Here is a 14,243-nt window from a genome sequence, read left to right as displayed (position 1 = left end):
AGCAGGAATTAAACATTGGTATAGACAGTAAAAATCAGAGCTTTGCTAGCACGTGAATAAAGATTGACACATAGATAGATGGAAGTGAAAGGAAAGAAGAAAGAAAAAAAACCCCAAACTATTGCTTCAGGGAACATTTCTCCTAAAGTATTTTACAAGTGGCCCTTTCAGAACTGGTGTAAGCATATTTCTTCCTGATACTTGACCACTAGCAGAAACCAAATCCCATGTGCCGTGACCACTGGGCTAATGTGATAGCTGAACTCTCGAGTCCTTAAGCCTATTACAGCGTTATGAAAATATCTTCTCCAGGTGCTTGACAAGGAAGCCAAAACAAGAGGGGAGAATGGAGCCTCAGCAATTCAGAATGAAAGGGAGGACTTGCTATCTTCAGTACAGTCGCCAGCTTTTCATCTTCACATTGAGCCATGAAGCGTAATTGTTCGCTGCTGTCAGGATGGGCACCTTACCAAAGCAAAGGGAAAAAACAGTTGATACCCATCAGTCCAGAACTGTTTTACAGACCTGGATATAGTTAGGTAGACAGAAATTAAAACTCAGTGTGGGAAAACCTATGTTAACTGTCAAGACAGGATTCCTTGCGGCTGCATGTTAGGGGTGAGAACCACTTGTCTTTTGTGGGGACAGACACTTGTAATGTGCTCAGGTTCAGTCCCCTTGCAGCACCATTTGACCTGGTGAGGAAACATGTTAGAAAGAAACTGCAGAAGGAAGCCTAGCAAGGAAACTAGTTAAGGACCTGTCACAGTTGAGAGAGTAAAGGACAACCCATAGAAGATATGGATACCAATGTTTATTTAAGACTTAAGAAGACTAGAGCTTTTACCCTGCCTAGTATCTCGCTGATTTTCCCCACTTTTGTTTAGTCCAGCTGCTATTAAAATGTCCAACCAGTACATACTGCTTGCAGCAAGCAAGCGGCAGGCTTGTGCTCCAGACTAGAAAAGTTCCCTTTTGGACATTCATGAACACACACAATTATCTGACAGTGTTTAGAATTTAAGTGGGGTTTTTTTGCCTGCCACTGGCTCTACTAGTGACACAAAGTAAGTGTCTACTGCAGGTCAAGAAAAGGTGGAGAAAGGGTAGGGAAGCTGGCAAGGCAAAACAAAGGTGTGTTTGTGGTGTTTATTAAAAGTGGTGTTTATTAAAAGTGAGACAGCACCCTTCAAATAGCTGAGTTATGTCCACTGAGTAAAACTGGAAGGATCTAAACTCTGTCAGGTTAAATGTAAAGATAAAATAAGGCAGGCCAAAACCCAGAATGAGGAACAGGCTGTAAATGGAGAAAAACCTCATAAATCCTTTTTTAAACACTTAAGCAGGAGGAGTGTCTGTTGAGCCATAGATTATCACTTCAAAAGGCCATGGCAGAAGAAAAATGTGCTCTTTATGGACAAACTTGAGAAGGTTCTTGAGTTTGTTTGTTTATGAGGGACTTGTAGAGGATCTGTCTGATATTGAAGTGACTGTAGAAGAAGCTAGAGGACACAAGAGCAAAATGAACCTTCATTTTTTGGTGCGAGTGAATGATGTCCACCCAAGAGCTCTGCCAGAACTCACAGATGAAGTAGCTGAAGCGCTGGCTACAGTTACAAATCCCTCAGTTAGAACAGTCTTTGGGCCTGAGGCCTAGGAAGTTGACAGATGTGACATCAAGTTTCTAAAAGGGTTCTAGAGGAGATCCAAGGAACTAGCAAAACCTGACTGAGGACTTTATCAGAAACTGTAGTAAAAACAAACAAAAAAAAAAGAGGAAGGAAAATAGAATATACTGAGGAGGAGACACCATGACTTTTGTAAAGAGAGGCCCTACCTCACAAACCTTCTGAAGTTCTTTGAAGGCATTGGGATGTGTGTGGATAAGGGAGCTCCTATTCATAGAGTGTGTTCAGGCTTCTAAAAAGTTTCTGGTAGTCTGTCACCAAATTCAGTCCTCACATGGATGAACAGTCGGTTGAAAGACAGTCAACAGAGGATAAAAATAAATGGTCAGTTCTGACTAATCACAAATGAAATCTTCAAGCTTGAACAGGTCCTTAGGAGGACTCCTGAGCTCTGGCTGAGTAGTAGTCAAAGAGGCAAATGCACTGTTAGGAATAGTCACACCACAAAAGGGGACAAAGAGGTAAACAGAGTGCCCTGGAAGCACTTCATTAACCCGTGGTGCAACCCTTGGTGCTTCTTGCTTCAATATCACGTGCTGGTGTCAGAATTGATGAAGGAGACTGGGAAAGTTTGGAGAAGGATCAATGGAATGGCTTCTTTACAAGAAGCAGCAAAGTCAGATAGGGCTCATCAGCCTGGGAAAGAGGTGGCTGAAGAGATCTGACAAAGGTTTTTAAAATCCTGAAACACATGGAAAAGGTGACTAGCAAATGACAGTTCTTTGCCTCTTCCAACATAAGCACAAAGGGCATCAAAAGAGGTTAGTAGCTGCTCCGTTCCAACGGGCAAGAAGAGGTGCTTTTCTCATAAAATGTAGATGTCCTTGCTGTAGGAGGCTGTGGATGTGAAAAGTCTGCACAGGTGCAGAACACAAATGTGCAGCGTCATGGAAGAAAAATCCACCGCAGGTTATCAAGTACAAAGACCTTTGGCCCAGGAAGTCACTGAGCTGCAAAATGTGTGAGAGTATTCTGGGAAAGTATCACGTCCCCTTCTACTCTTGTGTAGGTATTTGATGTTGGCCACGGTCAGAAACAGGTCCTGGGGAGATGGGCTGCTGGTCTGACCTAATACAACTGTATGTTATGTTTTTATGATCCTTCCTTAAGAGTGGAAACAGCATTACCCAGAATATCTAGCCTGGATAAAGCATGGGATGCTATGTGGCTGGGAATGGCCTTACCAGGAATAATGGGAGAGTGAAGTAGAGGGCAGCTTGCAAGTCCTTTCTGATGATAGGTGTTTTAATTAAAAGGCATTGTAATTCAGTGTGGAGCCTGTGACAGAGGGGAAAAAAAAGAAGGAAAAACTACAGAAAGAAATACCTGACGACAGCAGCTTGCACAATGCTCTCCCCGCAGGCTTCCACCAGCTGCTGACAGCATTCAAACCACGAGGTCAACATTTCTTTCGTAAACTCTTGGTTCCAGGATACGATACACGCACCCCTGACACGTGCTCTTGCCCTCGCTGAAGCAGGGTCTTTTAAGTTTTTGTGGACTGAGTCCTGGGTATTTATGTTTCTATCTTTAGTTACAAAACACAGTGACACATTTTTAACTGTGAAGCCTTTAGCTAATCATTGATAGACTGGTGCTTATAAAAGAGTGCTGTAGTTATTCAGAGTCTACAACTTCCTCTTTTAAAGTTTAGTGCTTATATATTCCTCAGCTGTTTAAACCATATTTTCATCCTGTAGAGAGCAGCACTTGTATGATACGCAGATATCATCCTGGGACTTTCTTACCCTCTAAAACAGGAATATGTCCTGCAGTTACCATTTTACAAGCTGCCCCTCAGAAATTTAGACTTGAAGGCAAACTTTGGTATTTGCTGGAAAGAGAAAACGAGTTTTGTTACTCCTGTTGTTCCTGTTGCCCCTCCATTTGAGATTTTAAAAAGGGCACAAATCTTTCCTGCATGAACTGATACACCTGGGCTTTCCTGCCCTGCAGCTATGGCTGCATAGCTGAAGCTGCTACTCTGTGCCTGGCGAAAGACAACATTAAGTGCAGATAAGTGCTTTTATATGAATATTTGCCCACCAGATAGAGATATCAGCTCATACGTGAAATGGTTTATAACCTGAATCCTCAGGTGTAGTGTGCGTGTGACCAAGGGAAACATGCTGCTAAACTAACCCTACAAAAACCCACCAGTAGCCAGCGGCATGTATTACTTTCTAAGAAGCCTAATGTCAGGAGCTAAGGCAAAGGAATAGACTGAGATGCATGTTATGAAATTAAACCAAAAAAAAATGCATCCAGGGAATCCAGAAGTTTCTCCACCATTCACCTCGCTGACCATAAGACCAGCCAGCCTCCAGCTGCTGCAGCTGGCCAAGAGAGGCAGGACTTGAACTGAAGAACCCTCAATATGGCTTTTGCAAGATTGTCTCCTCATGTGTGTAGTAACTGTAATCAAAAGAAATTCAAGGTATGCAGCTCCTGTCTATGGAGATTAACAGTCAACCCAGCACTGATATCCAGTCAGGATAAACTTAGTGTCGTTCAGAAGAGTGCTGCAGTACTGCACGAGAGCGCGATACTGAGTTTGAGTGAGGAAAAGCATGACATTCAGCTCAACATAATGACTCAAATCTGATCTGGACATCAAAGCTGCAGGTGTCACCCTGTGGAAGGTGCTAGAGGCTGCAGAGGAACACAGTTCTCCTCTGCAGAGGAGGGCCAGCAGGGATGAGAAAGACAGAAAAAAATCCTGCTTCCACCATCTCACCCATTATTCAAAGGCGGAATACTGTGGCAATATTTTGATGTACTTCCATCAACATCACATAAAGCTGACAATGTATTGCCAGCCATGTCCTGCGTAGTACGACTATGATTCTTCCAGACTCTCTCAGGCTGGCATTGATACAGGCAGTGAGAGGAGGGTATCTCTGTAGCTCTGGGGATTTTAGCTTGAGATAGGAGGATCCCAAAACAGAGAAAAATGAGACAATTTGGCAAAACTGACAGGAATTAATGAAATGGTTCTGTTCCTCTGTCCCTGTGTTTCCAGGTGAAAAGACTTCATCAAAACAATATTGTCTGTTCTGTGTCTGTGGGGTGAGGAGGGCTCTGCCTACCCAGACAAATTGATTTCATTTTGCTTTTTCTTACATTTTGCCATCCAGATTGTATGTTTGGGGACCCGGAGGTGAGAGAGAGAGAACTGGGAGTACAAGCTATGTCGCAGGCACTAGAACCACAGCAGCAATGATGACACAGTGGTCTAGGGACAGCTGACAGCCAGTTGCCCTCAGAGTCACTTCAGCTTTCCATAGATGACCTCCACAGAGAAACTAACTAAGAACATCCATTAAATGAGGGAGAAAAAAAAAAAAATCTGATAAGTGCATAAACCAGCAACTAAATTTTGAAGAAAAATATGATGTGGTTGAATTGTATCACAGTTGCCAGTATTGTATTTCTTTCATGATGCAGTTTCTTTGGTCTACCTGTCAGGCTATCTCGAGCGCGAATTTTGCAACTGCAGTTGTCCCTGAGATTAATTGCTCTTGTCTGCAGCATATGACAGTTTAAGGCATGAGGTGAAAATTACAGGAGTTAACACATGGGGACAGGCAGAATGCGATTACTTGAAACTGTGCAACCAGGTGACAGGGGCCCAAAAAAAAGTGGTATGAATTCTCCAGGCCTGCCATGTGGTGAACGAGTTTGATTTGTTGTTTTTCACTGAAGTGCATAGGGCTTGGGGGTTTTCAATCAAAAGTCAATTTTGAGTTGTTTCTCAACCATTACCGTTTCTGAGTGATTGATCATTCAGAAACGAGCGATGCCATCTGAAAGCATTTATGCAGAGTGGTTGCAAGAGCAGGGTAAGAGGGATGTGTGGGGGACCAAAACACTTCAGTGGCTGCTGCCAGTTCTCTGCCCCTGAAGGAGAGCTGCGAGCTTGCAAAGGTGGCTGGAACGCACTGAAGAGGAATGCTAAAAGGCTGATGGGGTAGCAACCGGTAAGCAAAGTGTTACAGATGGGTGCCCTCCACCCTGAGGGCAATGATACCTTGTGCTGTCCACAAGGTTTGTACAGGCTCTGTGTGTGCGTGTGATGTCTATGAAAGAAAGCCTGCTACTGCCGTGATTAAGGGATTTTTAAGAGATTAAAGACAGCAGTAAACTGATTATTTTCAGTTTTGTCCCCATGGCAGATGTATGCTGTGATAGGGCTCTGACATGTAGGCATTCACGGTCTCTCTCTTTCTCTCTAACTCTAGGTTCTCAAGCACCTGCGCCACTTAAATTTCACCAATAACATGGGGGAACAAGTGGATTTTGATGAGTTCGGGGACCTGGTAGGGAATTACTCAATAATCAATTGGCATCTCTCTCCGGAGGATGGGTCAGTCGTTTTTGAGGAGGTTGGGCACTACAACGTTTATGCCAAGAAAGGGGAGAGGCTCTTTATCAATGAAAACAAGATCCTGTGGAGTGGATTCTCTAAGGAGGTAAGTCCTTAAATCCTCACAGTAACATTTCCTAAGTTTCCACAAGCTGAAATTTGAACTAACCCTGTACACTCCTGTATTATGGCTCCACATCTCGTTAAAGGACCCATTCATCTTACTGTATACATGGTCTCTGCCCTATTCTTTCACACCCTCATTATGTGCTTGTGGAAATATCAGGCAGCTGCTTCTCCCCTCCTACACATCTGATGAGCCTCGGTATTAACACTTTAAATAATGCCCTTTTCTGGCCCAAGTAGTTAGCTTGGAATTCCGTAATGCCGTTTCCACAAGGATGAGAAATTCATTGCCCAAGTCTGATTGTTGACTAAGTCAAGATTTTCTGAGTGCAGTAGTTTCATCGCTGAAAACAGCCATCTCTTCCACTCCCAGTATCTCTGTATCAAGAAGTTCTTCCTGCTCCTAGTTAAATTTGCAGCCGTTTCTGCTGGCTTTACGCTCCACGTCCCAGAGCCTTCCACACACCCTTTGCCTTGCAAACCAAACAGAACAAGCCCTGTCAATCTTCCCAGGTTAACTTGGACATAGTGCTCAAATAGCGGGAGGTGCCAGTACCTCCTGCCTTTTTTTAATCTACCAGAAGGTGCCTGTGCAGTCTCAAAAGTACATGATGTAGACATTGACTTTAGTCAGGCCTCAGTCCTTCTCCACTTCCTTGCATATGTTAGATCTTTTCAGCATAATTGTACTGTCACTAGCAGCCAGGGCTGTGTCTCCCCTGTGTGACGGGGATGCAGTGCAGACATCTCCAGACAAGAGCCAGGTGAGCCCACTCCAGCCTAGACAGGAACCTCAGCTCCCAGAGGGGATACTGAGGGGGCGTCTGGCTCGTGGCCTGGGAGGTAACATAGGGAGCATTAGCTTAGAAATGTCGCTGCCAGGCCCTGCTGCGATGTTTAGACGTGTTAAATCAGCACCTGATTAACGAACAAGGCAATTCACTTCCAGGTGATTATTCACATTGGCTCACAAGATCAGGTAACTGCTTCTGCAGTAGCTACGCTTGCCTAATATGCTGACACCCTGAGTTAAGCCTTACCTTTACTCCAGATACCCCAGATTCACTTATGGCTTAAATCCAGAGCTCTCTGAAAGAGGTGTGAGTCAGGCAGAGCACGCTGCAGCAGAAATACTGAGCTCGAGCTTTTCTAAGCCCAGCTGGAGACTCTGAGCCCAAACTACAAGTGGAATTAAAAAACCCTGATATTCTAAGCCCTTCTTCTGATCATTGCAAATGCCGCTGACACCTCTTCCAACAAGCAGGATTTATTATTTTTTTAACTTAAGCTGAGTAATTATGTTCTTTTGGTCTAAATTCCTTCAACGGTGCAAGATTTATCTTCATTCTCTGTCCTAAACTGTTAAAATGTGACTGACACTCATGACTGAGTGTCATGGCAGGGCATGTAAACTGTGTGCCAGTGAAGGGGTTTGTAATCTCTATGTCTCTTGCAGCTTTTTCTCCAGTTCATAGAGTTTGAATTTCTTACAGATAAAAGGCTCTGCTCAAAGGGGGTAGCGAGTTCTTCACTCATTGAAGCCTTCTATGCCTCCATCATCCTCAAAAAAGATTAAATGTAGTTAATTTTAACACAGGAACTTCAGCATTGGCCAGACTTGCAAAAGAACAAGTTAAAGAGTAGGTAAGATAGATAGATTTGTTTTGGCAGAACTTGATGAAATTCCCCACAGAAAACTTAAGAAGGCAGCCAAAGCAATCTCAAAAGTACTAGCAATTCATCTTCGAGAAATGCGGAGGATAGGTGATGTCTCAAAGGATTAGAGGAGGATAATCGAAATGCCTATTTTTAAAAGCAGATATAGGAGAGCCAAGGGAATTACACACAATTGAGCTGAGCTTCAGTAATCTAAAAGACTTGATAAAATTATTAAATAGTTCATAAACACTTAGAGGATAATAAACTGATAAGAAAAAGCCAACATGGATTTGTCAAGAGGAAATCATGCCAAACCAATTTAATTTTCCTCCTTGGAAGCTCAATCAGTTTAGTAGGTGATGAGGAAGCAGTGCATGACTTCAGTCGGGCCTTTGATTCAGCCCTGTTCAAAATCATCAGTGACAGCCTAGGGAAAGGCAGTCTAGACTGATGAACTCCTTTTGGTGGATGCACAACCTGCTGAAAGACTGCCCCAAGGAAGAAGTATTAACAGCACACTGTATTAATAGCAATAGGTAGTTACAGCAAAGAGTGCTTCAGGTGGGAAGCTGCAGGGATTTGCCCTGTGTCTGTCCAATTAATTATGCAATCCTGATTAACAGCTTAGAAACAGAGTTTCCAAACTGCGCTGCAGCTATACTTCGGAGTGATAGGCAATGGTGACTGCTCTCAGCTGCAGATGAATACCGCAGTTACAAAATGAGCATCTCCACTTGGAGTTGCCACTACCAAGAGTTTGCTCACCCTGTGGCTGAGGTCCATGCCTGCACACAGGCAATTTCCAAACCATACCCCTGTCTCGCTGCCTAAGTGCATCCACACAGGAACTTCCTGGACGTCAGCAGGTTAGCAGCAGTTGGGCAAACTAGCAGCAAATTTCCAAAGAGGTGAATGAGGGCTTCCAACCAGAGCAGCCCTTCAGTATATGCAGATCACGGTACTTTGCTGGCAGTGGAAATTGTGGGTTTAACTCCCCTGAGACTGAGAAAGCCATGTTCTGTGTCAGCTCTTGTACCTCAATTTAGTTGGGAAAAGGTGAGCTCAACCTCAGGTTGTGCTTCTGTGTAAAAAAAACCCAGGCTTCCACTTTTCATGCTGAGCTCCTTGTTGTCGGTGTGAGTTAGGCATGCGGTGAGCATGTCCATGCGAACACTTACTGCCAGGATATGACTATGCCCCGGTGGGCTGACACACAGAATGAATGCTCAGCCAACAGGTGACACCGCTCATCTTTTGCAGCAGCAGAAGTCTGGAAGCCTTTGGACCTGCATGTAGCTGCTGATTTGCATCTTTAGATGCTCAGTGCTCTAAAAACGGGGTCTTTCTTTCATATGAAAACTCCTCATGTTTAGTTAATTTACCTTTTTTGTTTCTGGGTTGGAGAGGGTCTTCAGGAGAACAGGAGGAAGTAGGTTTCAATAAACTATTCTAATTCCCATAAATCATTAGCAGTCAATATGCAATATATGGGACAGGGGATCAGCAGTCAGACCCCATTATCTCCAAGGCTGACTCAAATTCCTGCCAGTAGAATCACAGAAGCATAGAATACCAGGTTGGAAGAGACCTCAAGGATCATCTGGTCCAACCTTTCTTGGCAAAAGCACAGTTTAGACAAGATGGCCCAGCACCCTGTCCAGCTGAATCTTAAAAGTGTCCAAAGTCGGGGAATCCACCACTTCCCTGGGAGATTATTCCAATGGCTGATTGTTCTCATTGTGAAAAATTTTCCTCTTGTGTCCAATCAGAATCTCCACAGGGGTAACTTGTACACATTACCCCTTGTCTTTTCCATGTGACTCCTTGTAAAAAGGGAGTCTCCATCTTCTTTGTAGCCATCCTTTAGAGATTGGAACAAGAAAGATTCATTGTCTTTTCTTTTAATCATCTAATGATCGTTTTCTGCTATGTGTATCATGGGTCACATACCAGTTTGCAGTGCCCACAACACAGTAGGGTTTACAAAGATCTGCTGACCTTCCTACCATCCCTTGATGTGTTCTTTCAAACAAATTATCACTGCAGTGGGTTGGGGAACACCTATTGTGCAAAATGCGTCTGTTCTGTGGAATGAAGAGGTGAGCCTCTGAGGCTTTCCATCCAGCACGCTAATCAAGCAATAACACCCTTGGAGTATGCCTGAGGTCGTGCTGTAGGAAGGCTGTATGTGGGACATTGCCACCATTAACCCTTCTCGGGCTTTTTTCTTGCAGGTGCCTTTCTCTAACTGCAGCAGGGACTGCCTCCCGGGCACCAGGAAGGGCATTATTGAGGGAGAGCCCACCTGCTGCTTCGAGTGCGTGGACTGCCCCGACGGGGAGTACAGTGATGAAACAGGTAATACCCACAGAGCTGCTTTTGGGGTTTGCAGTCGGCTGCGCGAGTCCTCTGGGCATCACCTGCAGTTGTGCTGAAGTCGCTTCCCTGCAGTGCTGAGCACTGAGGCTGCCTTGCCAGGGCACTTCACAGAAAGTTTGGAGGGGCTTCTAAAATGCTTACAGGGGTTGAGTTCTCTGGTCCTCCGGTGGTGTCTTCTGCTAAGCCTGCTTGTCCCTTCTGCTCTGAGTTAGGAAAATTAAGGCGGGGAACTTGAAAAAGGACTTGCATATAGGAAGGCTCTCAGGCAGCCACAAGCAAACTCCATTGCACTGTAGAAGTAGCTTTTGTTCCTCCAAAACCTGAAGGAAGGAGACACTCCCTACCCTAATCCTAAATTCTGTACCTATCTGTCTGCCTCCATCTTTTCCTCATGCTGTCAGGGTATTATCTTATGCTTTATGAAGAAATACAGTCCATTCCATCCCTGACTTCACAAGCAGAGAGGAGTATTTCCCTTTATGGGGTCACCAACCACAGCTTATGTTGAACAGTGGCACTGCAAGCGACCAGAATCTCTGGGTCCTATCCAACACCCATGGACATCTTTTTTGTTGATTTCAGTGGGAGCATGGATCAAGCCACTCAGGTTCTGCAGTGGAGGGAAAAGGTAACCTCAGTTTTAGAACTGGTTGAAAAATTCTGAATTTCCAACACCATTAGCGCTCCCTCAGTGTTGGGCATCCCCAGGGTAATGAATGCAAGGAAATCCTTTCAGAACAGCAGTCCCCTCCACACTGCAGAGCGCTCGGGATCTCCTCACACCCTCTCCAGCAGTACTGGTCCCAGTGCACGCTGCAGACTGTGGCTGAGATGCAAACGTCAGTAAGCTGCTTGCAAAACTGAACAAGTGTTCTCCTTTGGGAGAATCTAATTTGTGTCCTGTCAGACAGGAATGATAATTTTTTAGCACGAACATATAGTACTACATGCTTGGATTCTTGGGAGTAGCATTTCCAAATTAAATAGAAGCAATTCTGGTCACGTGTAATAGGGATCTTTTGGTGTTTTTCATATTATTTGGGGAGCTAGCACTGGTGAGCTGGTGAAATTTGTGGGGCTGAGGGGGCAACTGCCTTCCGACTCCACAGTTTCCTGCTGCTATTTCAGCTGACAGTAATGCTCTTTATTTCCTGTGCTTGCCAGTTTTATAAGCGTAGAGAGCAGTTTTACAACCAGTCTCATCCAGATGAGGCAGAGACGCTACAGAATGAGACAATCTGTTGTGTCCTCTCCTGGCTCTTTTCTCCCACCCTTTGTCTGGGGGGAGCGCTGGTACTTGTGCAACCAGAGTGAGTTGGATCAGGTCTCTGGTCTTCCTGAAAACAAACTCTTAGCAGGTTGAGTTTCCAGCTAGAAGGAGAGGCTGCACGACCTGTAGCGCTAACACAAAGGAGGGGGCAGGAATGAGCAGCCGTGGGGGAAGAGGGAGATCTGGTTTACTCCTCTCAGTGGCAGCAGGGTCTCTAAGTCAGCTCAAGAAAACAGTGAGCATCCTTAGGACGCAGCGCTCGGTAGCTGCCCCTGCAGAGGTGGCTGAGTTCCCTGCTACGTGAAGTTGGCTCTGCCTTGCCCGCAGTTTGCAATAGGCCTCCAGGTAAAAGGCAAAAGAAAAAGAAAAATGATTGGCTGAATGGATGTAAATGAAATGACATGTGGTGATGGGAGCTTGTGACTGAGCTTTTGCATCGAGTGCAAGTTTTTCACATGAACAGCTTAGGTAAGGCAACCAGTCATTAGGAAAGTAGTATCATATCAGGTCAGGGATGCTCCCTCCAACCACCCCTCCAGAATGAGAGAGCTTGAAATCCTCTGCCCTCGTTAGCTGGGCACTATCTCATTAGCATCACGCTGTGCTCTGGGAGCTATGTTTTGAGTCTCTGTCAGTGCTCAGGTGCAAAGCTCAGAGGAAGGCTGCTGCTAAAGGAGGTTTCTGAATGTTTGTTCCCAGAACTCACTGAGCCCATTGCTGCCCTGCTGGGATCCCAAAGGCTGAGGTAGCTTGTGACTTCCAACTCACTGCCATCAAGGGAGTCATGACCCTCCCTACTTGGTGCACAAGACCCATTTGGGTTGAAGAAGAGGAGCAGGTCCTTGCCTTTTGATCCTGGCAGCCATTGGAGACATACATTGCCATCCCAGTAGGCACAATTAGTTTCATGTAGAGGAAATAGATGGAGGCATCAATTTTTCCTTTGCAAGTATCAGTGGGATGATTTGCTGGGTGTGGGGAGAGTGATATCTTTAAGACACATCTTCCCCTGATGTTCCAACATGAAATGAGAGTGTGATGGCAGTCAAGGGCATTGCCTGCCTTCAGGGAAGAGCAATTTAAACACTTGTAAGACTCGCCTCCGTGGAATATGAAATAGGCTCTCAAAGCACTTAAGGAGGCAAGCACGTTTTTAATTTTCCCTGGAATAGAAGCAGGCAGGATGTTTCAAATGATGGTAAAAGTGTGAGTGGTAGGAAGATAGACAGTAGATGATAAAAATGAAGGAACAGGAAAGAGAGAGGGACAGAGCCTGTGTAACAGCCGATAGCAATCAAAGTTTGCAAAGTTTTGCCAATAAATGGATTCCAAAAATATGAGTGCAGGGCAGGACTTTTTTTAAGCTTGAACTCAGCATGCTTTGTGTTTTGCTATACAGCCCATGGGAAGCTGGATGTTTCCGTGTAAAACACTGAGACACCAACATATGATTCTAGGAATGTGCAGACACCTGAAGGGAACACCCCATGTATAGAAGATGAAGGCCAGTGCGTAGCTGCCATATATGTCATCCCACATTTCAGCCTCTGATTCTGACAAACCTTCCCTCTCCCTGTCACTTCCTTTTCAGATGCAAGTGCCTGTGACAAGTGCCCTGAGGATTACTGGTCCAATGAGAACCACACATCCTGCATCCCCAAGCAGATAGAGTTTCTGTCCTGGACCGAGCCTTTTGGGATTGCTCTGACTCTCTTTGCTGTGCTGGGAATTTTCTTGACTTCTTTTGTCCTGGGAGTCTTCACCAAATTTCGCAACACGCCTATCGTCAAGGCAACAAACCGGGAGCTATCCTACCTCCTCCTCTTCTCCTTGCTTTGCTGCTTCTCCAGCTCGTTGTTCTTCATTGGTGAGCCCCAGAACTGGACTTGCCGTCTGCGGCAGCCAGCTTTCGGCATCAGCTTTGTCCTCTGCATCTCCTGCATCCTGGTGAAAACCAACCGTGTCCTTCTTGTCTTCGAGGCAAAGATCCCCACGAGCCTCCACCGAAAGTGGTGGGGCCTCAACCTCCAGTTCCTCCTGGTCTTCTTGTGTACATTCGTGCAGATTGTCATCTGTGTGATTTGGCTTTACACGGCCCCACCATCCAGTTATCGAAACCATGAACTGGAGGATGAGATTATCTTCATCACCTGCCATGAAGGCTCCCTGATGGCCCTGGGCTTCCTCATTGGCTACACCTGCCTCCTGGCAGCCATCTGCTTCTTCTTCGCCTTCAAGTCTCGAAAGCTGCCTGAGAACTTTAATGAGGCCAAGTTCATCACCTTCAGCATGCTGATCTTCTTCATTGTCTGGATCTCCTTCATCCCTGCCTATGCTAGCACATACGGTAAGTTCGTCTCTGCTGTGGAGGTGATTGCGATACTGGCTGCCAGCTTTGGGCTCCTGGCCTGCATCTTCTTCAACAAAGTCTACATCATCCTCTTCAAGCCCTCCCGCAACACAATCGAGGAGGTGCGCTGCAGCACTGCTGCCCATGCTTTCAAGGTGGCCGCCCGGGCCACACTGAGACGAAGCAATGTGTCACGCAAGCGCTCCAACAGCCTGGGGGGCTCCACTGGCTCTACCCCTTCATCCTCCATCAGCAGCAAAAGCAATCATGAAGACCCTTTTCCTCTACCGGCTTCCGCTGAGCGGCAGCGCCAGCAGCAGCGTGGGTGCAAGCAAAAAGTCAGCTTTGGGAGCGGCACGGTCACCCTCTCACTGAGCTTTGAGGAGCCACAGAAGAACGCCATGG

General features: G+C 45.6%; 1 protein-coding gene across 1 annotated transcript in view; it reads left to right on the top strand.

Moving 5' to 3' along the window:
* The window catches only part of CASR (calcium-sensing receptor), a 41,509-nt gene that overhangs the window by 26,943 nt on the left and 323 nt on the right, over window positions 1-14,243 (top strand). The window contains exons 4-6 of the mRNA XM_009893091.1: window positions 5,930-6,160; window positions 10,074-10,197; window positions 13,080-14,236. Of these exons, the coding sequence (XP_009891393.1) occupies window positions 5,930-6,160; window positions 10,074-10,197; window positions 13,080-14,236 (1,512 nt within the window). The remainder of the gene's footprint in view (window positions 1-5,929; window positions 6,161-10,073; window positions 10,198-13,079; window positions 14,237-14,243) is intronic.

Source organism: Charadrius vociferus, unplaced genomic scaffold (genome assembly GCF_000708025.1).
Source record: "Charadrius vociferus isolate BGI_N301 unplaced genomic scaffold, ASM70802v2 scaffold301, whole genome shotgun sequence".
In the NCBI taxonomy this organism is placed as follows: domain Eukaryota; kingdom Metazoa; phylum Chordata; class Aves; order Charadriiformes; family Charadriidae; genus Charadrius; species Charadrius vociferus.
This window is presented reverse-complemented; position numbering and strand designations above follow the sequence as displayed.